The 21,629-nt window shown below is 42.5% G+C and overlaps 2 protein-coding genes across 7 annotated transcripts in view; one reads left to right on the forward strand and one right to left on the reverse strand.

Moving 5' to 3' along the window:
* The window catches only part of TXNL4A (thioredoxin like 4A), a 14,840-nt gene extending 12,236 nt beyond the window's left edge, over window positions 1-2,604 (reverse strand). Inside the window, exon 1 of the mRNA XM_044426557.1 lies at window positions 2,450-2,604. The gene's annotated coding sequence lies outside the window, so the exon portion shown is untranslated. The remainder of the gene's footprint in view (window positions 1-2,449) is intronic.
* LOC123021621 (probable 2-ketogluconate reductase) lies at window positions 2,590-16,920 on the forward strand. Of its 6 annotated transcripts, XM_044426541.1 has the most exons (8): window positions 3,038-3,294; window positions 4,415-4,577; window positions 5,842-6,061; window positions 8,327-8,708; window positions 8,810-8,981; window positions 13,347-13,525; window positions 15,156-15,252; window positions 15,950-16,920. In XM_044426541.1, exons 2-8 carry the CDS (start codon window positions 4,564-4,566, stop codon window positions 16,104-16,106), a joined length of 1,221 nt encoding a protein of 406 aa, XP_044282476.1. In that variant the 5' UTR covers window positions 3,038-3,294; window positions 4,415-4,563; the 3' UTR covers window positions 16,107-16,920. The 6 variants fall into 6 exon arrangements, with proteins under 6 accessions (XP_044282478.1, XP_044282480.1, XP_044282476.1 ...); XM_044426544.1 differs by lacking the exon at window positions 5,842-6,061 and having other exon boundaries at window positions 3,041-3,294; XM_044426543.1 differs by lacking the exons at window positions 3,038-3,294; window positions 4,415-4,577; window positions 5,842-6,061 and adding an exon at window positions 2,590-2,778.
* The last annotated feature ends 4,709 nt before the right edge of the window (window positions 16,921-21,629 follow it).

Genomic DNA, 21,629 nt, shown 5'->3' on the forward strand with positions numbered 1-21,629 from the left:
CAATGTGCTCTATGACAGACTGTCATTAAGGCTGGTGCAGATGTAGGAGCTAGGACAGAATGCAGCAGCTCCACTGTTGTCTGGAGCTGCCCCTTCTTCAAGCATGACACCTTTGCTAAGAGATCTGCACCAGCTGCCTATTCCCTGCTGGGCCGGGTTTAAGGTTCTAGTACTATTGTACAAAGCTCTAAACATCTTGGGATCAGGATACTTGAGAGTGTTTTCTACCTTATCAACCTGCCTGGTCACTCATGACATCAAATGGATGATCCAGGTGGTTCCACGTGAACCTATGGCATGATAGGAGCCCACCTGGAGAAGTTCCATTTCTTCCTAGAACAGTTCCAGTGGAACAGTTTCCATTTCTGTGTAATTCCATGCCTGTTAAGGTCAGGCAGATGAGAACATTGTATTGTTTCTGGCACCTCCTAAAAATATCTTATTTCAGGAAACTTTCTTCACTGAGCAGCCATGGAAATTGAATGTATTCATATCCCCTTTTAAGCATACCATTTTATTCTTTATCTGTTTTATCTTTTTATTATTCACCTCTCTGAAATCTATTTACATATGAAGTGTTATATACACATTATAAATACATGAATAAAGCAAGCAAGGTAAGGCTCAAGATCACAACTGCTAGTTCCTTTCCCCAGTATAAATAGCGACCTACTGCAAGAAGCTGCTGTAGAATACTGACCACAAAGAAGCAATCTACCTTGTCTGTACAATTATCTTATCAGGTGTCACAGCCACCAACCAGCATTATGAGGTTAATATGTTATCTCATGATCCATTTCTGAGCACACTTCAAGGTCCTGTTCTCAAATGTTTAATACCTAAATTGCTTGGCATTCAGGAACATGAAGGACAAGATGATTTCTCCCAAATATTAAGGTAGCACTTTTAAGATGAAAACCATTTCTCTGGACCACCCAACCTTCCAAAATGAGATGCAATGACGAAAGATAGTAGACAGGAATATTTGTGCAGTGGTGCATGGGTGCATTTGGAATGCTCTTCACCAAACAAATGCACCTGGCACCTATCTTTATATCTTTTTAAATTATTGTTACATGCTAAAGTCATCTCCAAATTATGGCAACCCTTAATATTAAGGTCCTCCAAAATTTCCTGTCCTTTACAACACCAGGTAAAGACCTTACTATTTGTCCAAGTATTTTAAAAGCATTTTGTCTTATAGCCTCTTAGTTCCAGCCCTGCTGATATGGTCACATTTTAGATGTTCTATTTTTTCCTTTAAATTGTTTTATCATTCTGCTGTAGCTTTTTTTAAACCTTTCAGTTTTCCCTTTATATAGGATATAAATATATCAGACAATTTGTTCAGCTGACCCTAATGGAGTTGCAAAATAATGAATGAACTAATGAAGTGTTTTTAAGGTTATTCTTCATTTTGAGCAGCAAGTTATACAGTGGTATCTCGGCTCACGAATGCTTCAGTTCACAAGCAAATCAGGTCGCGAACAGAAATTTCAGAAAAATTTTGCCTCAGCTTGCAAACTCTGCACTGGGTGACAACCATGCTCGGGGGCCTGTTGCAACACGAGCATGATTGCCATCGCGCCCGTCTTCCCCCCTCCAAGCATGATTATGATTGCCCCTGCCTTCTCTGCACAAGCATGACTGCAGCCATCCCCTCTCCCCAACCATGATTGCTATCACACAATTATCATTTGGACTCTCCCTCCAAACAATAACCTCCCTCCACCTAGGTTAGTATTGTCTGCTCTACTGTACTTTGTTGTTCTGTTACTTTGTTTCAATTTTTTTATTAAAAAAATATTTACAGAACAAATTAACCTTATTTACATTGAACCTTATGGGGAAATTTGACTTGGCTCGCAACCAATTCGGATCACAACCAGAGTCCTGGAACGGATTAACGGATTGCAGTGAGCCGAGGTACCACTGTATAACATGAACATACTTACTTATATAATATAAATCCTTTCATTCATGTACATGTTACAAAAAACAAGGCCCAGACATGGAAAACAAGTGTTTGTGCCAATCCCAGTCATCACAATGCAACTTTACCATCTATTCTACCAGGTCCTGCTGAAGACCTTGTCTATAGAAAACGAATTTCCCCTCACCGCCAGCAGCCACAATATTCTGTTACACGGGAGGAGATGAAAGGGGACGCTAGGCCCCTCCACCAGCCCTGCTAAAGGACTTCATGCTTTCCTCTGCCCTCCCAATCACTTTTTCCTTGTGTGTGCCCTGAGGGCCTTTTAGATAGCAAGCCGGAGAGCATGATCTGTCGCACGTTAATTGACTCTAAGTCGTTCCGGAAGCCGCGGTTTAACCAAACAAGCGACGTTTCACCTTTCCCGCCTCCTCTGCTCGGCTCGCGACGCTGCCCCGACACCGGGACGGTATTCCGAGCAAGCCCTCCCCGCCACAGTCCCCTGGCGCCACTCACCAACCGCCGAGAAACCACAACTGCATCGGCTCTCCGCAACGGCCGCGGGAGGCACGTGCGCGCTCGCGAACCAAGAAACCGGAGAAGCATCCAACGGCGAGCGGATAGGGCTCAAAATACACACGCATGGCCCACAGGGCTCAAAATACACACGCTTGCCCTTCGCTTGGTTCGTCATTTCCGGGAAGTTCAAGCCGAGCTAGGAAGCGTGGGAGGGAAGGAAAGTGAACGTTCCGAGCAGGTCCTGCAGCATCTTTCGCTCATTACACGAAAGAAACGGAGGGGGACGACGCACGTCTGGACAGTCATGAATCTGCTAGAACTAAAGGGTGCTTGGCGTCTGTATTTACTTTCAAAAGTTATAAAGGACTCTGCTCTATGTATAGACAGAATAACGTTCTGCAACTCCCAGTATTGCCCATCCATCTAGTATTGCTCATATAGGGATCTTTTTTTCTGTTTAAACATGCATAGCATTTGAGAACAAGTCAATTACTCGAAAATAATGTCCACCGCAGGATTATTTGGGAAATTCCTCGATTTCTTCCTTTTCATGTGAGATACGATCTATGTATAAGGCGCGAGTGCGAATTGATTGGTCATGTCTGGTGCAGTGCTTGGCTTTGCCCTCTGCTTGCACAGTCTTCTCTAGTTAGTAGAATCAGCAAACTTCCCTTAAGCTTTCCCAACGGCGGAAGAGGGATTTTTTTTGGAGTCGCCCTAGATTTCACCGAAGCTAAACTTAGGCAACAGGAGTTCATATCCTTTTCACTCACCCTTCCCTTTGTTTAGTCTTGTGTTGTCGAGCTTCAAAACATTCAAAAGTGCAACGTGTGTGTATGCAGGTAAACGGAGCAACGTTTAATGCGCGTGTAATTGAAGGGTTGATTTGAGCGGTAAGGGTGCTTAAGAGGCCAATGTAATGCCCAATCCTATGGATGTTGAACACAGAAAAATCTTACAGCTCACAGCATTCACTATGCTGGTTGGAGAATGCGGGAAACTGAAGGACTTATTTCTGCCTAAATATGTATAGGATTGCTCGTTTAGCTTGCATTTGCCTGTTACTTGAAATATCGATAGTGAACTGAACTGCAGAACTTTCATTAGCCTCTCGCCGCAGCTCACTAATCTGCAATAAGGTACGACGTTGTCATTTGTAAAGCACGTTTTGAAATCTTTAAAAATTGGTCTATAAGGTACCACAAGACTATTTGCATGCTTCGAGATGAGGCTTCTATCACACAATTGGCTTATTTCATGGTTGCAATTAAGGCATTAGGGGGAGCATCTAGACAGCATTTTTCACTTGCAGTCTTTCCATTTTTTTCTCATGATTTCTTCCCTCTTTTCTCTTACCTGATAAACCATTACTATTATTATTTCATTTCTATATTGCCCTACAGTCAAAGCTTTCTGGGCATTTTGCACAATCCAGTTTACACAATCCATTAAACAGGTAAAGACAGAATGGTCCACAATGAGTTTTGATTTGTAGCACTAGGAGTCCTCTGGAAGTGCTTTGTGCCTTAAAAAAGTATCTTTTCCTCACAAAATAAAACCTGAACTAAAGGGTAGATTAAATCCTGTCTTTGCTGTCACCTCTTGTTTCTTAGTAGACATGGTGCTACATACCAGGAAGGATATATATGGGTTCAGACAACACGATAAGTCAGTAACTTAGTATAGGTTGAGTGTGGGTTGTTACTGAACCGTTGTTGTTGAAAAATGGGTTATTGTGTTGTCGGAGCCTAGATGAAATAAAACCATGGTGAACAACCAGTTCACCATCCTGCAAAAAAAAAAAGGGGGGGGGGTCTCTTTATGTGTCAGTCATGGTTTGTTACTGTAGTTGGGTTTAGACAACACAATATCCCACAGCTGAATGACAACCAATGCCCACCTCATAAAAAAAGAGTATAGTCCCTGCTGCTGTTTAAAATTACTTTATGTTTATTCTTACAGGTTTAGGGCCCTTCACACATCATTTATACAGCAGAGAGGTACAGTACATTCTCAGCATGTTTACTCAGCAGTAGGACCCACTCTGTTCAATGGCCTTTGGTCCTAAATAAATTGATTTAAGGTTACAGGCTTACAGTGCAATCCTCTGCATGTCTACTCTCAGGTAAGCCCCACTGAATTTGGCAGGACTTTTCCCCAGGGAAGTATTTAGGATAGCAGCCTTAGCATACATCTTCTTTTATGCATGAGTGGGTCACCTGCATACATTTAGGCATCTAATTCATGCATGCATCATATGCACAGCCTGGAAACATGCTATGGGAAGTAAGCCAATAATGGCTTTCCCACAATATTTCTCTAGTTCAGACACAGCAAAGCAAGCATAGCCACCAGTGTTTCAGACAGCTCCATGCTAGGGAATGGAATGCTTCCCTTGGCTGCCTTTCTGGATGTTTGCCAGGTGCCGTCTGTTTGTTTTTAAAAATCATTTAATTATTATTGGCATTTGAGATTTCTGTGAAATGGATTTCTGTTATTTCTGAAAATTGTGGGTTAAAAGGAACTGTCTAATGCATTGAGGCTCATAGCCTAAATTTGCTTTATGTTTTTTAGATGGGTTACTTCCCCATCATGCTTAGCCATGCAGTCATTGCAACCATTTTGTGTTGGGGTCCATGAAAGATGTTTAAATTTGCAAAATGTGTCCACAGCCCAAAAAGGTTCTCTACCTATGAACTACTAAACCCCAAATACTTCTATGACTTCATTTTGGAGAGTGAGAAGCATGATATTGTAAGGAATCCTCTGTACAATAAGAAAAGGGAGCTTTTAGATACTGCTGCTGTCTGGATAGTGGGAATAAAGCTAGAAGACCTTGTTAGAAATATATTTCTGCTGTGTGAACTGGCATTGCAGAGGGAACAGATACAGTATGTGCATATATAGCTGAACTGCATTCCAGCAGAATCAAGCCAGCAAAAGGATCTTGGAAGCATGATGAAAAATAGGACAGTATCATCTATACACAGCATGTGCAGCAAGGCCCAGGAAGTGTGTAAACTTAATCTATTAGTCTGCCAGAATTGGTAAGCCAGTTGTAGAGGAAACTGCCATTCATCTTAGTCTTATCCTTTAAAGTCTGTCAAAATAATTTCTTCTGATGAACTTACTGCTGGCTTCTTCAGAAAGATGGTTTTTTAGTGGGGGGAAATGTAGGCATTACAAGCTCTATATCCAAAAACAAATGTTTCTACAATGGTAAATATTTACCAATAGTTTATGAGTATTATCTTGTTTACTGTTTAAGTACTCTAGAATCTACCAAGTTGAAACAGAAAATGGAATCTATATCTTAGAGCACCATTATCCAGGAACTACTAAAATGTTTACAACTTATCTCAAATTGAAATTGTTTTTTTCTTGGACAGGTGTTGTCGACACATTGTTTTTAAGCATCTAAAACTGTGGAATTTTCTCAGAGATAGAAACTTTTGCTTTGTACAATCTCTTCACTCGGCTGCTGCCCCGGTGCAATCAGCTGATAGGAGTTGGTTTAAGTGGGCAAAAAACGACAAGACTTCTGTGCACGGCTACCAAACTGGTCAAAAGGGCAGTGGGGAAATAGGACTAAGTGTTTACAAGGCCAAGGTTAGTACCAGAAAGGAAAAAAAAAAAAAAAACAGTCTTGCAAAAACCTTCCTGGGTTAACTTGTAAATTTATTTCATGATAATACATATTTATTGAACTTCTATACTGCTTCAATATCCCTTCAGGACTATATATTTACTATGTATTAATATATGTTAATAAAATCACATTTGTTCCTATTGTTTTTATTTATATTTGTTTGTTTAAAGGCCACCCATTAGCATCACGCTCCTTGGGTGGACATTACAAAAAAATTACCATTAGGTAACATAAATATTACAATGAAAAATGGATGGATGGATAATCTAGATTCCATGCAATGGCTTTGTAGGAGGAAGCTGTTTCACCTACTTCAAGATTGCTGCTGTAAGTCTGAGTTGAACCTGTGGTGGAATCAGAATAGAGACATGCAGGAATCAGCTAAGACAATTGTACACCGAGGGTCAACAGCTGGTAGTTTCTGAGCCAAAGAGAGCTTTCTGAGGAGTCTTCTTACTCTGTCCCAAAAGACTTGGGGCTGTGGAGAAGGCATGAAGGAAAGCGCTCCCATTTTAGGGGACAGGATTTAGTTTCTTGGCCTGCTATCCCAGCCCTCTAACAAAAGCATCCCTCTGACTGGACTATTTTTAAGTTATTATGAATATGGCACTTTTCTGAGAGATTGTACAAAGCAGTGTGCTCTATGTTAGGATGGGAAAAGCCATCCTTTCTTTTTCTGCACATTGACAATGTATTAAACTTGGGTTATGTTTGCCCTATTGGCACTTCTGCATCTTTATGTAGCAGCAGCTCCCACTTTCAGAACTAGAACTGCTGATAAAGGGCAGATCAAGCAACAGGAAGCATTTCTAAATGTCAGAGACAAGTCCGCCTGCCTGCTCCAAGAAGAGGGCAGTTCCCTTTCACAGTTGCAGCAGGGAACCTGTTTTGGCCTGAAGCCATGCCTGTGCTGAGGGAGAGCCACAGCCCCAAGTAGCTGGGACTATGACCATCCCGCTACCCCTCTGCCTCTTTCGCGCACACACACCGTTCCTACCCACACATACCACCCACATGTACATGTGCAGCAGCACAAGAGCGAGGAAATGGAGGGGTGGGGAGTTTAAAGCTCCTTTCACCACACTCTACCCATTTGTTTATCCCAGTGAACTACCTCTCAGGACTTCCTCCTGATGGAAAAGGCAAGGGCCAAGCAAAGCTGAGTGAACCACCACCTAAGGATGGTGGTAATAAGGAACTCCTTGAAATAGCAGCTCAGGTGAGACTTGGGCACTGTCTCTTCACGGTACTTCTGGCACTTCACCACTATGGATCCTAACACAAGCATCTATTCACTGCCTTCTTGGAGAGACTTCAGGGAGTGCCTTGCAGGTCAGAAGGAGAGGCCTGATCAATGATGAGAGAAATCAGGAAGAGCAGGTGTGTTAGGGGTGTACCATCAATAGAACACAGTTTACTCAGGCGTACAGGAAATAGATGCAGCATATAGGTAGACCCTGAAGGGACAGCCAGGATGACGTCTGTACAATATGCCTTTATAACCTATCAGTTACATACATAGTTGGAGGAGGGTGGGGGGTCATAGACACAGTATGCTAGGGGCAAATTTGGGTAAAACAATAGGGATTAAGACAATGCAAAGAGAAGTACCTTCAGGACAGGCAAACGTTAGCATGCCCAAGGTGTGCTCCCAAAGGACAAACCCATTTGTATTTCTAAGGTGTATGAGGGAAGCAAGACTTGTACCTTGAATTCCTGATCAGATCAGGAATCCCATCATAAATCTAAAGCAGTTCTTACAGTATCAGGCTTTTAGTAGCCATATTATGGGAGAGCTTTTGCTTATTTTGTTCTGGCATGGACTAAATTCAGTTTGCACGCCAGAGGTTCACCATCCCTAACATGTGATAGACACAACTGCACAATTCCAACAAGTGTCTTACTGCTGTCCTTTTACCAAGGGTAGCTACATGTTAACATATAAAAGTCAGGCTCTGTTGCACAGAAGTGTTTTTAGAATTAAATCCTCCTTTGTCTGGGGCTCTTAACTGAGTATAAATAAAGAAAACCTTGGCAGACCTTTGTTACAATCCTATGCATGTTTAGACAGAAAAAAACCCACAGCTTTCCCTATCCAGCCATGCTAATGTTGGAATTTGTGCAACATTCTTCTAAACTTTACATTACTGCATATATACAAACAGGGATTCTTGAATCTTTCTTTCTGTTTTAAGATGAACATTTCTCTTTGTCCTTTCTTTCAGAATATGGGAGAAAAAGAGCTACCGGGTATTTTGGTCTTTGACATAGGAGGTGCATTTGGTGTCCCGGAAAGCCATGTGGAGTTCCTCAAGAAACACTTTAATGTCATCACCATAAAGGAGTTTCACAACAGCAAAGTTCTGCATGAAAAGATCAAGTCCATTTTTGTATTTGAGCGCAGGCCTCTCATTGATAAGGAGCTTCTTGAAATGCTGCCCAACCTAAAGGTGATTGGAAACTCTGGAGTAGGAGTGAATCATTTGGATCTGAAACTGATTTCTAGCTTTGGAGTAAAAGTAACCAACACTCCACATGCTGTTTCAGACTCCACAGCAGACATTGGTATGGCCTTAATGTTGGCATCTGCCCGAAGACTAGTAGAAGGTAAAGTGATTTTCTTTTGTAATGGTTCTTCAAGACAGAGCAAGCCCTTGGCTGTTTCAAGTTTTACCATAACTTTCTGTGTTTGCTGGTTTGTTTATTAGGTTGTTGTATTGCAACATCTCCAGATACTACACATTTTGCTGTTGACTGGCTAGGAGTGGAAGTCACACGAGCCACCCTTGGTATCATTGGGATGGGCAGCATTGGCTATAAAGTGGCCAAGAGAGCGAAAGCATTTGACATGAACATTCTCTATCATAACAGGAATCGTAGGTAAATGTGAGTTCAGAGTATATGTTATAGTCACATAATGTTTATTAGTTACAGGTAAATTATTATTATTATTATTATTATTATAACATTTCTATGCCGCCCCTTGCCGAAACCTCGGGGCGGCTTACAACATGATAAACTACATTGAAATACAATAGTACATAATAAATTACCATTAAATATAACAATACAAAAAATACATTGATTTACAAATACAAAATTAAAATTATCAGTATAAAATAAAAATATAGGAGGAGAAAGAGAAGGAAGAAGAAGTTGCCCAGGCCAGATCATATGTTTTAACAATTGAAATGATGTTTAAATAAAAAGGTCTTTACCTGGCGCCGAAAAACCAGTAACGACGGTGCCAGGCGGACCTCTTTGGGGAGTGAATTCCATAGGTTGGGCGCCACCGCAGAGAAAGCCCTCCTCCGGGTACTTACTCTCCTAATTTCTTTCATGGAGGGTTCCCGGAGAAGGGACTCTCCCGCAGATCTCAAAGGGCGGTCGGGCATATACGGACGTAAGCGCTCGTTCAGGTAGCCAGGACCCAAGCCGTTTAGGGCTTTGTAGGTCATAATCAACACCTTGAATTGGGCCCGGGCTTCAATGGGAAGCCAGTGAAGCTGATGGAGGACTGGAGTCATGTGAGCATAACGCCCCGTCCCCGTCAGCAACCTGGCAGCTCTATTTTGCACCAATTGAAGTGTTCGGACTGTCTTCAGGGGAAGCCCCACGTAAAGCGCGTTACAGAAGTCTAGGCGGGAAGTCACCAGCGCGTGTGTCACCGTCGCCAGGCAGTCGTATTCCAGGTAGGGGCGCAGCTGATTAATCAGCCGAAGCTGAAGGAAGGCGTTCCTCGCTACCGCTGTCACCTGAGCTTCCAAAGAAAGCTCCGGGTCGAGGAGTACACCTAAGCTGCGGACCTTATCCCTAAGAGGGAGTGTTGCACCATTCAGGACCAGGTCAAATCCACCCTCTCCGAAACCCGATCCGCCAACCAACAGGACCTCCGTCTTGTCTGGGTTGAGTTTCAGTTTATTGGCCCTCATCCATTCCCTTACCTTGGCCAAGCACCGGTTCAGCACAGCCACTGCCTCACCTGGATTAGTGGAGAATGAGAGGTAAAGCTGGGTATCATCAGCGTATTGATGATTCCGCAGCCCACACCTCCTGATGACCTCTCCCAGCGGTTTCATATAGATGTTAAATAGCAGAGGGGATAGAATGGAGCCCTGTGGTACCCCATGGCATAGCTGCCATGACGTAGAGACATGGTCCCCCAGCACTACCTTCTGGAATCGACCGTCGAGATAGGAGCAGAACCACTGCAAAGCAGTGCCTCCAACCCCCAATCCCGCAAGTCTATCCAGAAGGATACCATGGTCGATGGTATCGAAAGCCGCCGAGAGGTCCAGAAGAACCAACAGGGATGTACTCCCCCTGTCCTTCTCCCTGCACAGGTTGTCGTACAGGGCGACCAAGGCAGATTCAGTACTGTACCCGGGTCTGAAGCCGGACTGAAAAGGATCCAGATAATCAGTTTCCTCCAAGAGTGCTTGGAGGTGTCCCGCCACCACTCGCTCCAGCACCTTGCCCAGAAACGGGATGTTGGCCACAGGTCTATAGTTAGTGGCCATCTCTGGATCCAGTGACGCTTTCTTCAGGACCGGTCGTATTACCGCCTCCTTTAAAGGGGCAGGCACTCGACCCTCCCTCAGAGAAGCGTTAACCACTTCCAAAATCCAGGTCCCAATCCCGTGCTTGGAGTTATTTATTAACCAAGACGGGCAAGGATCCAATAGGCACGTGGTGGGACGTACTCTTCCAAGCACCTTGTCCACATCATTGGGCCGCAATAATTGAAATTCCTCCAGTAATTTTGGACCAGACGGTGGCATTGGCGACTCCTCAGAGACCTCTGATTCATTAGTGGAGTCCAGCTCGTGACGAATCTGAGCGATTTTCTCCCTGAAATGCCTGGCAAAGTCGTCACAGCGGGCCTTTGAGGGTGGCATCGGATCTTCCTTAGGACCCAGGCGAACCAGGCCTTGCACCACTCGAAAAAGCTCCGCTGGACGGCATTGTGAGGAGGCAATGGAAGCAGAAAAAAACTTCTTTTTCGCCGCCTTCACCGCCACAGCATAGGCCCGATAGTGGGCTCTCAAGTGTGTTCGGTCAGATTCATCCCGTGATTTCCTCCACCTACGCTCTAGCCGTCTCCCAACTCGCTTCATCGCCCGTAATTCAGGTGTATACCAAGGGGAAGAGCGGACTCTGCCCGGTGGGAGAGGACGCTTAGGGGCGATTGTGTCCACAGCCCTGGTCATCTCTCCGTTCCACAGTTCGACCAGAGCCTCGACAGGAGCACCAGTCTTGTCAGCCGGAAATTCCCCCAGGGCCCCCAGGAATCCATCCGGATCCATCCGGCTCCGGGGGCGGGCCCATACAATCGGGTCCGCACTCTTATAGAGGGAGAGGCTGCTCTCGAGCACAAACCTCACCAGGAGGTGATCTGACCATGACAGGGGAGTCAAACATAAGTTCTTCACCCTCAGGTCATCCTCTACCTGCCCCGTCGTGAATACCAGGTCCAGAGTGTGTCCACATTCATGGGTAGGGCCAGTGACGTGTTGAGACAGGCCCATGGCCATCATAGAGGCCATGAAGTCCTGAGCCGCCCCGGTCAGTCCAGACTCGGCATGGAGATTGAAGTCCCCCAGGACCAACATCCTGGGGGTCCTCAACACCAGGTCCGAGACGGTCTCTGTCAGCTCAGATAGGGAGACTGCTGGGCAGAAAGGTGCACGGTACACCAATAGAATCCCCAATCTGTCTCGTTCGCCCAACACCAAGTAGAGGCACTCCAGCCCTGGTCTCAAAGGGACCGGAAGACCCGTGAGAGAGATGGAGGCTCTGTAACATCTGGTAACATACAGTATGACAGACTGTCATGAGCTATTTAACTTCCAGGTACCACTTTCTCTATACAATTCTTACTTGGAGGTTGTGTGTCATGCAAATCCAGCAAGTGCAGGTTATTTTCCTTGCATAAGCCATGGTCTATTCTAGAGTTAAATGAGGGTTGCTTATCCCTCGTATAACCCTTATTCACCAGGTTCTCTCAAGAATTGGAAATGCAAAATGGTTAGAAACAAATCATTGTGCATTGGAGTTTGTGTTTTAAAAGCAGAAGTAGCTCCTTGAATTATCTTATTATGATCATGAATATTGAATGCAAGCAGGGCCAAAAAAGAGGCATCCATTGTAAAACCTTTGTACCCTTTCTCATGTCCATCTTTAATGTGGAAAAGTCACTGTAGCATGACTCTTCCTGTTAGTATTTGCAAACTGAAGTGGAAAGCTGGTGATTTTTAAGGATATGCTGCCTTTCTGTGTGGCAGGACAGTCATGACAGATCAACTGATCCAACCACCCTTCAAACCTAAAACATAAATGGAAAGCTTATTATATACAATTTACTTAATATTGAAAATGGAGCTTGTAAAAATTATAATTTTAATATAAATGCTTTGTTATTTAAAATTAAAAGGAATTAAAAATAAGTTCATATTAAGAATTATAAATTAGAATAATTACTCTATGAGTTTAAATTAAGTACTAATTAAACTGGATGTAGAAGAGATAACAATTGGTAATTTTCTGTGCAAGTTTTGATCTTGATATCATATGTAATATTTGTGTAAGATCCCTTGATATCCCTTTTCTATTTCTATATTCTACTTTTTCTTTAAAAAATTATTGAAAAACTAAAACGTAAATCAGGATTTCTCAGACTTTGCCATGACCCTCTCCTGTTAACTACCGTTTGAGACACGCACATTGGTGCATAAATGCAAAAGGTGAAAAGCTGCATTGTGTTTACTCTTCCTTTCTTAAAAGAACCCCAGTCTGTGCAGGCTTTTCAGTAATTTCTAGAGAAGTTGCTCCTACAGCTTACTGGGTGCTGCTGTCAAACATCGTCTTTTAGCAATGCCCTTTGGTTGCTCTTTTTGGAATAAGAGAATGCTTGTAGCACCATGCAAGGAGAAGCACAGCTGTGCACATATACATTATACTGAATGGGTTATGGTGCAGCAGCCTGAAATGCTGCCTTCCTGCTTAAAATATGGATATCCATATGGAATAAGCAACTCCAGCACTGAAAGTCACTAGTGTACAATTGTTTTTGTATAGTCCGAAGTGCCTGATCCTGCCTAATCTTGGAAGCTGAGCAGGGTCAGGCCTGATTGAAACATGGATGGGTGACTTAAAATGTAAGGTACCAATAGAACTTCAGCTATGGGCGGTATAGAAATGTAATGTAATAGTGCAAGTGATTATTCCCACATCTATTTCTTTTAGAAAAGAGGAAGAAGAGCAAACAGTTTGTGCCATTTATTGTAAAAACATGGAAGACTTGCTGCGGCAGTCTGACTTTGTGATGCTGGTTGTGAATCTGACACCTGAGACTCACAGACTCATTGGGAAAAGGGAGCTAGCGATGATGAAACCCACTGCTACTCTTATCAACATCTGCAGAGGTACGAGATACAACTACCAAAATGTACACTTGTTAAATTATGATAGCTGGTACTTTAAACAACAATGAAACAACAACAATGTTGCATACATTCCATCATCTGTAAAATGATTCTCATTCATAAAATAAAGTGCAAGTCCAACAGTTCTTAGAGTCCAGAATCAAGAGTACCCTTGAATCCAAACATATGGTGAGGAAACCTCTCCAGGGAGGTGTCCATACTTACCCTTTGTCCACAGGAAACTGTTTTCTTACTTACGTCCTAATGTAAATATTTGCAGTACTTAGTTTCTCATAACCTAATAAATCGCTGCCATTTTTAAAAAGTCATGATGTACATGATAGCAAAGTACTTTAATTATGTTGCTTTTCAGTGTAGATTAAGAAATAGCCAATAAGACAGAAAAACCTGGTGTGTACATAACAAAAACGAATGTGATAAAAACCCATGAATTGGCATGAGTGAATATGTGCATTGCCTCTTGCCTGTTTGCTGCTTTCATGTTATATCCACTTTCTGCCACAACCCAAGAACAACTTGTTTGTTAATCATGACCTTGAAGCCTGATTCTCTGGGTTGTTAGGAGTCAAACGACCCAGAATTTCAACCCACCAATAAAACCATGGATTCAAACTCTGGGTTGTTGTTACATATAAACTGGAAATGTTCTTAATAATGTAGCCACGTAGCACTTACCTGAAAGTTATTTCTGGATTAACATGTGCAGGCACATGCTGTAAGTTGTGTGTGTGTGTTAGACACTTTGGCCATAATTCTTGAACAATCCACCAAGTTCATGTACTATTCAAGTTAACTTCATAAACATCATGTATGTATATAAATATATAATTTTCCCAAAATTGGATGGATGGTGCACATATGTTTTTATGTATGTCTCCACTGTTTTTGTTTTCTTTTTTCACAAAATACCCAAGTTGTTTGTATCCTGCCTCTATGTGTTTTGATAGTAAGAGCTGCAGTCATAAACAATGCTGTATAGTTGTATTTTATACCTCAGGATTGGGTTCCAAATACCCAACATATGAAACATTCCTTTGCTGCCTTCAAAGCCCCATTTACTATGACGCTTTTAGCATGCTTTTGGTGTGCATCTATTCAGTAGTATACAAGAAAAGAAAGCTCAGTAAAGTTAGAATGGTTGTGGTCACATTGCAGTTAGCACATCCATGAATTTTGTAATTCTCTAATCCAGTTGTACATGGAAGAAAGAGCAGTGTATACAGATTCTACATCCCACTTATTCTGGGATAGCTTTGTTTTAACCATAATGGGGCTCTTGCAAAGTAAAGAGGTTAACAAGTCTTTTCATAAAGTTGTTTTTAGAAAAATAAATGAAGAGGCTTGGCAAGATGGTGTGAAAAGGCTGTTGATTCCTAAAAATTGTTCTACAGCACCAACCATATGTTGGGAATAAATGCCACAGAGCGCAGTGCCATTTGCCTCCTAGTGAAAATGCTTAGAACTGAACAGGCAGGCTTGTATGTATGTATGTATGTATGTATGTATTTATTTATTTGGAAAATTTCTAGGCCACCCTATTCGCTGAAGCCTCGGGGTCCCTCTGCCTCCTTTGTCTTGATCCTTGATGTCAAACTTTCCTTTCCATTAGGTGCAGTAGTTGATCAAGATGCCTTAGTAGATGCACTCCAAAACAGAGTTATTAGGGCTGCAGCTTTGGATGTGACAGAGCCTGAACCACTACCCAGGTAAAAGAATACAGAAACCTTTATCCTGCATTAATCATGAGCAATTCATGTCCAACTACCTTCCTGGCAGGGCCACCCTGTAAGTGGATCAGACCTTAAAGACGTTGCTTGCAGGGTTCAAGGGATGTCAGCGGATGCTGATAGCCTTCCATGATCACCCCTTTGGGAAAGGCCCCAGTAGAGGAGGCTGTGGCACTGGACTAACTGAAGTGTCCTGGCTGGTCCCATCCCTCCACTCCTGGCAGTGGGATGTCCAAGAAGAAATGCAGAGCCAGAGGTGCAATGTCTCTTTGTAGCACATCAGATACCCTTGATCTGCACTTCTGACAAGGACGTGTGCTCTGAATTCAGACCTTAACTGCCCATGAAGCTATCTGGCTATCATATAGGGCTGTGCATTTTTGTAATCTCTAACTTGGCTTAGTAAAGGTATTGCCCTAATAAGATTTTGCATTTTTTCATGACCAACACGGTTACCTTTGCTTTTTTTGTGACTCCTTATGGTGTGGATCTGGTTGCAGTTTCTGTTGGCTACCCACAGTCCCACAGAGGGGGACTGGTTTAGAAGAAAGGAGTGGGAGCCAACATGCCCTTTTCTGCTTAGGAGGCTTTTACAGAGCAATCTGACAGTGTTGCCTTCCAGCTGATCTCCCTGTGCCAAGTGACCACTAAATATTTTGTCCTGCCCTCCATACAGAGACCACTCACTACTGCAATTGAAGAATGTCATTATAACTCCTCACATTGGAACTGCTACTGTGCAAGCCCTGCGTATGATGACTGAAGAAGCAGTAGAAAACATACTGGCTGTTCTCAGTGATCTCCCTGCACCTAGTGAAGTGAACCCCCAATGATCAGATGGTGAATATGCATAACCAATGGCCAGTCAGCAAAAGGAGATTAACCTCTAAGAAGCAATGCAATAAAACTATGTCAAAACAACCCATTTCTATCATCGTTTTTGTATATTCACTTCTATATTTTCTGGACTTACATTATTACTTAAATAATACCATTGGCTTCAAGACTTCCCAGCACCTTGGCCTAGTTTTGGGTTCGTTCAGCCTTTCATCTTTTAAAAAAACGTGTTTTATTGGTGGTTTAAATTAACAGTACATTAAGTGTGCAATCCTATCAACTCAGTGCTAGATGCACATACACCTCTGAACTCAGGGGCTCTTATGCATGCAATGGCAGGAGTCAGGTGTGGCGTCTCTGTTGAAGTTGCGTATTTCTGTATCTCCTTTGTGTGTTGGTTAACTTCTGCATTAGGGTTATCAGCTATAATCTGAGTTTCATTGTTCAATAGCTGGACTGAAAGCTCTGCTAGCTCCTTGTGAATTTCATGCTAGCTGCTACCCAGCACAATCCTCAAATAGCCTTCTTTTCATTTGTAGTTGCTGTTACTGTTGTAATTGAATGGAAATAAGCCCTCCGTCAAGGAGATACAAATCATTTGATCTGTGATTAAAGCATCCTCCTCAAACACCTTTTTCCAAAACTAGTTTCCTGGCGTCATGTATGAAAGGCTGTGTCTATTTCATCATGCCTCCCGCAGCACTTGGTAAAATATTTTTGTAAATGTAACAGTCTTCCCAACAATGAGAGACTCTGATGTACCCTTGAAGAACCTTAATAATAAATCTTTCAGAGATGAATTTCATTGGACCTTGCTGGTACAATTTAGCCCATTTCTCTTGAATAGTTGTTTTGTTACATTAAAGGATATTATCTACTGGAGGTGATTATCACTAGGTATTTTTACCAGGATTGCAATGCCTATTTCAATGATGTGCCATATGGCACTCATCCCAAGCTATCCTCCTTGCACCATTTCTGCCATTATATCCCAGATTTCAGCAGACCAGTTACAACTGGCAGGGGTAGAGGGTAGTGGGGGGATGTATTTAATTGTATGCATAACATGGAGTACTGTCCTGAGGACAGGAGCAGTGGCTTCACTGAGCTGGTGGGCTTGAGGAAAGCTAAAAGGGAAGTGTCTATATGGAGAAAGAAACACCTGACATCCAAACTGAATTCTGAAAATGATGAGGCACTGAAGATCATATTGTAAACATATGTTGGCCACTGGAGTGCCCCAGAGAATTTCAGATCACTCTATGCTACGTATATGCACCACGACTAGGGCTTTGTGTAGATCACAAGAAACTGTAGATGGTTCTGAAAGAAATGGGTGTGCCTGAGCACTTGATTGTCCTGATGGGTAACCTGCATTGTGGACAATAAGCTACTGTTGGGATAGAGTAAGGAGAAACAGAATGGCTTTCTATAGGCAAAGGCTTCAGACAATGGTGTGTGATACTTGCTAATCTGTTCAGTATGTACCAGAACATGTCTGATTGAGCCCAAGATCATCCACACTATTGTATTCCCATTTGCTATGTATGGGTGTGAAAGCTGGACAGTGAAGAAAGCTGACAGCAAGAAAATGGAAGTGTTTGAAACATGGTCCTGAAAGGGAGATTTGCAAATAGCCTGCACTAACAGAAAGACAAGTGCGTCTGAGAGCAAATCAAGCCAGAACTTTCCCTGGAAGCAAAAATGGCAAAACAAGCTGTTGTACATTGGGCACGTCATGAGAAAGCTCACGAGATGAAGAAAATAATGCTAGAGAAAATTCAAGGCAGAAGAAAAAGAGGAAGAACCAATATGAGATGGATCAAGAGGAAGCCACAGCCTTGAGTTTACAAGAACAGAGCAGGGCTGTCAAGGACAGGACATCTTGGAGGGGATTCATTCATAGGGTCACCATAAATCAACTTGATGTCCTGGAACATCATCCACAATAAACATCTGTGCACCTCTTCTAGAAGAATATTCAAAACCAGCCACTTAGCATGATCTAAGTGTCCCTTCCTCATTGTTGGAGATCTTCCAGTTCTTCATCATGGGCTCTGTGCATTACACTTATGGACTCTCCACCTGCACAGGGCCTGTTGTTGGGAGCTAAGCTTGTTATGGTGGGGGCTCCTCATTTGTCTTGGGATTCCTTGCCTTGATTGCTGTAAGAACTAAACTACCTTGGTAGGGAGCATTCACAAGTGCCATTGTTCTCTTTATCCTTGCGAAACCATGGCAAGATATCTGCAAACAACTGGTCTGATTTTATCTTACTGTCAATGTAAGCAGCCTTAGCTATAGTGTTTGTTTACATTCATCAGATCAGTGAGTCAGACAGTATCCTTTGCTACTTTGTTCTCAGCACTTTTTCTTTGCCTGCTCCCATTTAGGCTGCCTCCTGTCAGGGACTGATGTGTCTTCTTCATTGTCTGGGTGGGGGTTGCCAGGCTCTAATTAAATGTAATCACGACATGGGCTGCTTCTTTCTTCATTGATGCAATGAGAATTTTCCATTCTTTGTGCACAGTAATTTAAAGCGGTATCCCCATTTATAACCGAGTCCTGCCTTCTAGAGTTGCGCTGTGTAGTGTTGCTGAACCCTCTTCCATCATGCCCCAATTTTCCTTGTGTTCAGACTGCCTCCAAAATGGTATGCTGCCTTTTTTCAAGAGTGCTTGGATAACCAAGTTTTTACATTGCAAGCCTAGCTACTGGGGGTGGATTACAAAAATTAGGCATTGTGCTCCCTTTCAATATAAACTGAAGCTCAATCCAGACAAGACGGAGGTCCTGTTGGTAGGCAGTTCAGGCTTCGGAGAAGGTGAATTGAACCTTGTCCTGAACGGGGTTGCACTCCCTCCTAGGGATAAGGTCCGCAGCTTGGGAGTGCTCCTCGACCCGGAGCTTTCACTCGAAGCTCAGGTAACAGCAGCGGCGAGGAACGCTTTCCTCCAGCTTCGGCTGATTCATCAGCTGCACCCCTATCTGGAGTACGACTGCCTCGCAACAGTGACTCATGCACTGGTGACTTCCCGTCTTGACTTCTGTAACGCGCTCTACATGGGGCTACCCTTGAAGACGGTCCGGATACTTCAATTGGTTCAAAATAGAGCTGCCAGGTTGCTGACGGGGACTGGGCATTATGTTCACATGACTCCAGTCCTCCGTCAGCTTCACTGGCTTCCCACTGAAGTCCGGGCCCAAGTCAAGGTGTTGGTGATGACCTATAAAGCCCTAAACGGCTTGGGTCCTGGTTACCTGAAGGAGCACTTACGTCCATATATGCCCAGCCACCCCCTGAGATCAGCGGGAGAGGCCCTCCTCCGGGAGCCCTCAGTGAAGGAAATTAGGAGGGTGGCTACTCGGAGGAGGGCTTTCTCAGCGGTGGCGCCTAAGTTATGGAATGCGCTCCCCAGAGAGGTCCGCCTGGCGCCGTCGTTATTTGTTTTTCGGCGCCAGGCAAAGACCTTTTTATTTAAGCAGCATTTTAAATGTTAATATTATTGAATTTTATTTGGCCAGGGCAGCTTATTTTATTCTACTGTATATATTTTAATTGTTATTGTTTTAATTTATCGTGTATTTTATTCGATGTTGTGAGCCGCCCCGAGGCTTCGGCAAGGTTTAAATAATGTTTAAATAAATGTTTAGAAATGTTTAAATAAATAAATAAATAAATAAATGGAGTTAGTTTGATATATTTTATGAGGTATTCTGTTGTATTCCTTCCTTCCATGTTCTCTCTCAGGCCTCTGATGTGGATATTAGCCCTTTGACTTCTGTTTTCCAAGGACTTGGGTATCTCATGTAAGTCTACATTAGATTGTCAGTCTCTTTGGATGCTCAATTCTCAGATCGAAGGCATGGCTTGCTATTTTTGAGATTCCCTTAACTTATTTCTTAGCTCTTCCAATTGTTTTTTAGAGGTGGTAGCCAGTGCCCAGTCTTGCTGCAGGTGATATATCTGGTGAATGTCAAGAAACAGTGAACGCAGGCATGCTGGGAGTCTGCAGTCAAAATAACATTTACAGTTTATTCAGGCATACATGAAATATATGCAGCATGTAGGTAGCCCCAAAAGGGACTACCAAGATGGTGTATGTTTTTATAACCTATTAAGCATAGGTTTATAACCTAATATACACTAGGTGTTTTTTTCTCCCGACTTTGAAGACTATGTTTTATTGTTTATGTGTTTTAAAGTAGTAACACTGCAGTTGTCTTTCTCCTGTCTATAGAACAGGCCAATACATCAGGCCAATCCAAGGCTAAGAGAGTGGACTTTAAAAAATCAAAATGGAACAATGCAGAAGCAAATTCCTGAAGGTGCCCCACTGTCCCACATCCCACAAGATTGGAAGGACATATCTAGGACATATCAATCCCAGCTGCTTGTAGAAAATGTGTTATCTTAAAATAACAACAACCCAGTTTGATGCTGTCTCCTGATAGTGCTGGTTACATGAGGCAATGTGTCTTTTCCTAATGAAGCAGCAGCCACACAAGCTTCTCTTGTATTTTGAACTTTCTGGTGAAGTTGCCAGTTTCTGGTTTTGAATTTATAGTGGTGACTGCTCTCAGTTGCCTGACTCTGGTCTTAAATGTCTTATGTGAAGCAAAAGGTTGACTTCATTAATGAAACAATATTTTCAAATAATAACCTACAGTTTCAAATATTAACCTGGCTTGCTAACATATTTCAGCAACAACTTAAAGAACTAATGTAGCAGTGCTACAAACAATCACTCTACTTAAACAGATTTGCTGTTCTCTGCTTCTCACCATTTTTGCACAATTCTTAGGCTTTTTTTAACATTGTAGTTATCTGGACAATTTCATAAAGGTAATGTTGAGATTAAAATCCATTAAGGATATTAAAATTCAGTAAAGGAACAATAAGGTTTATTTGCAGTATACTGCAGATGTATTAAAGGATACAATCCGGGCAAAGTCATACTCTGCTTACTTGTAGAGAATTAAACATATATCAAATTCTTCTGTTAAAATTGGGCAAAAGGCTTTAAAGGCTGGATTCTTGGCTAGTGAGTAAGTTTTAAAAGTAACTTGTATTTAAAGGTCAACATTAAGTTTTGCATGATATTTTAAATGATCTCTTTCATCAACAGACTTTCTGCACAGTTGCTAAACAGGCTTTTCTTTGTGAAATAATTACTTTATTGATGATCAGTAGGAATGATAGTAGACTTGATGTTGCGTGTGTTCTTGTGCAAGACTTGATGGTTTTAAGGACTGGGTTTTGTGAAGTCTCTTACTGATTCAGAAGGAGGGCTTTCTGGTCCTTGATATATTTATGCTTTTCCTGGTTTTGTACACCTACTCTGCTTTATTATTTAGTTATAGATGTATTTGGCCAACACATACTGGACAGTGGCCTATTCAGCATTAGCACTGATACAATCCAAGTTGCTCTAGCATGACTGACTGCTAATGAAACAGCAACAGAAAAGATGTTATTGGCATTGTAGTGGAGGTTGCTTATGATGCTAGTGCAACCT

This window comes from Varanus komodoensis, unplaced genomic scaffold (genome assembly GCF_004798865.1).
Source record: "Varanus komodoensis strain SLA01 unplaced genomic scaffold, ASM479886v1 scaffold17, whole genome shotgun sequence".
Classification (NCBI taxonomy): Eukaryota; Metazoa; Chordata; class Lepidosauria; order Squamata; family Varanidae; genus Varanus; species Varanus komodoensis.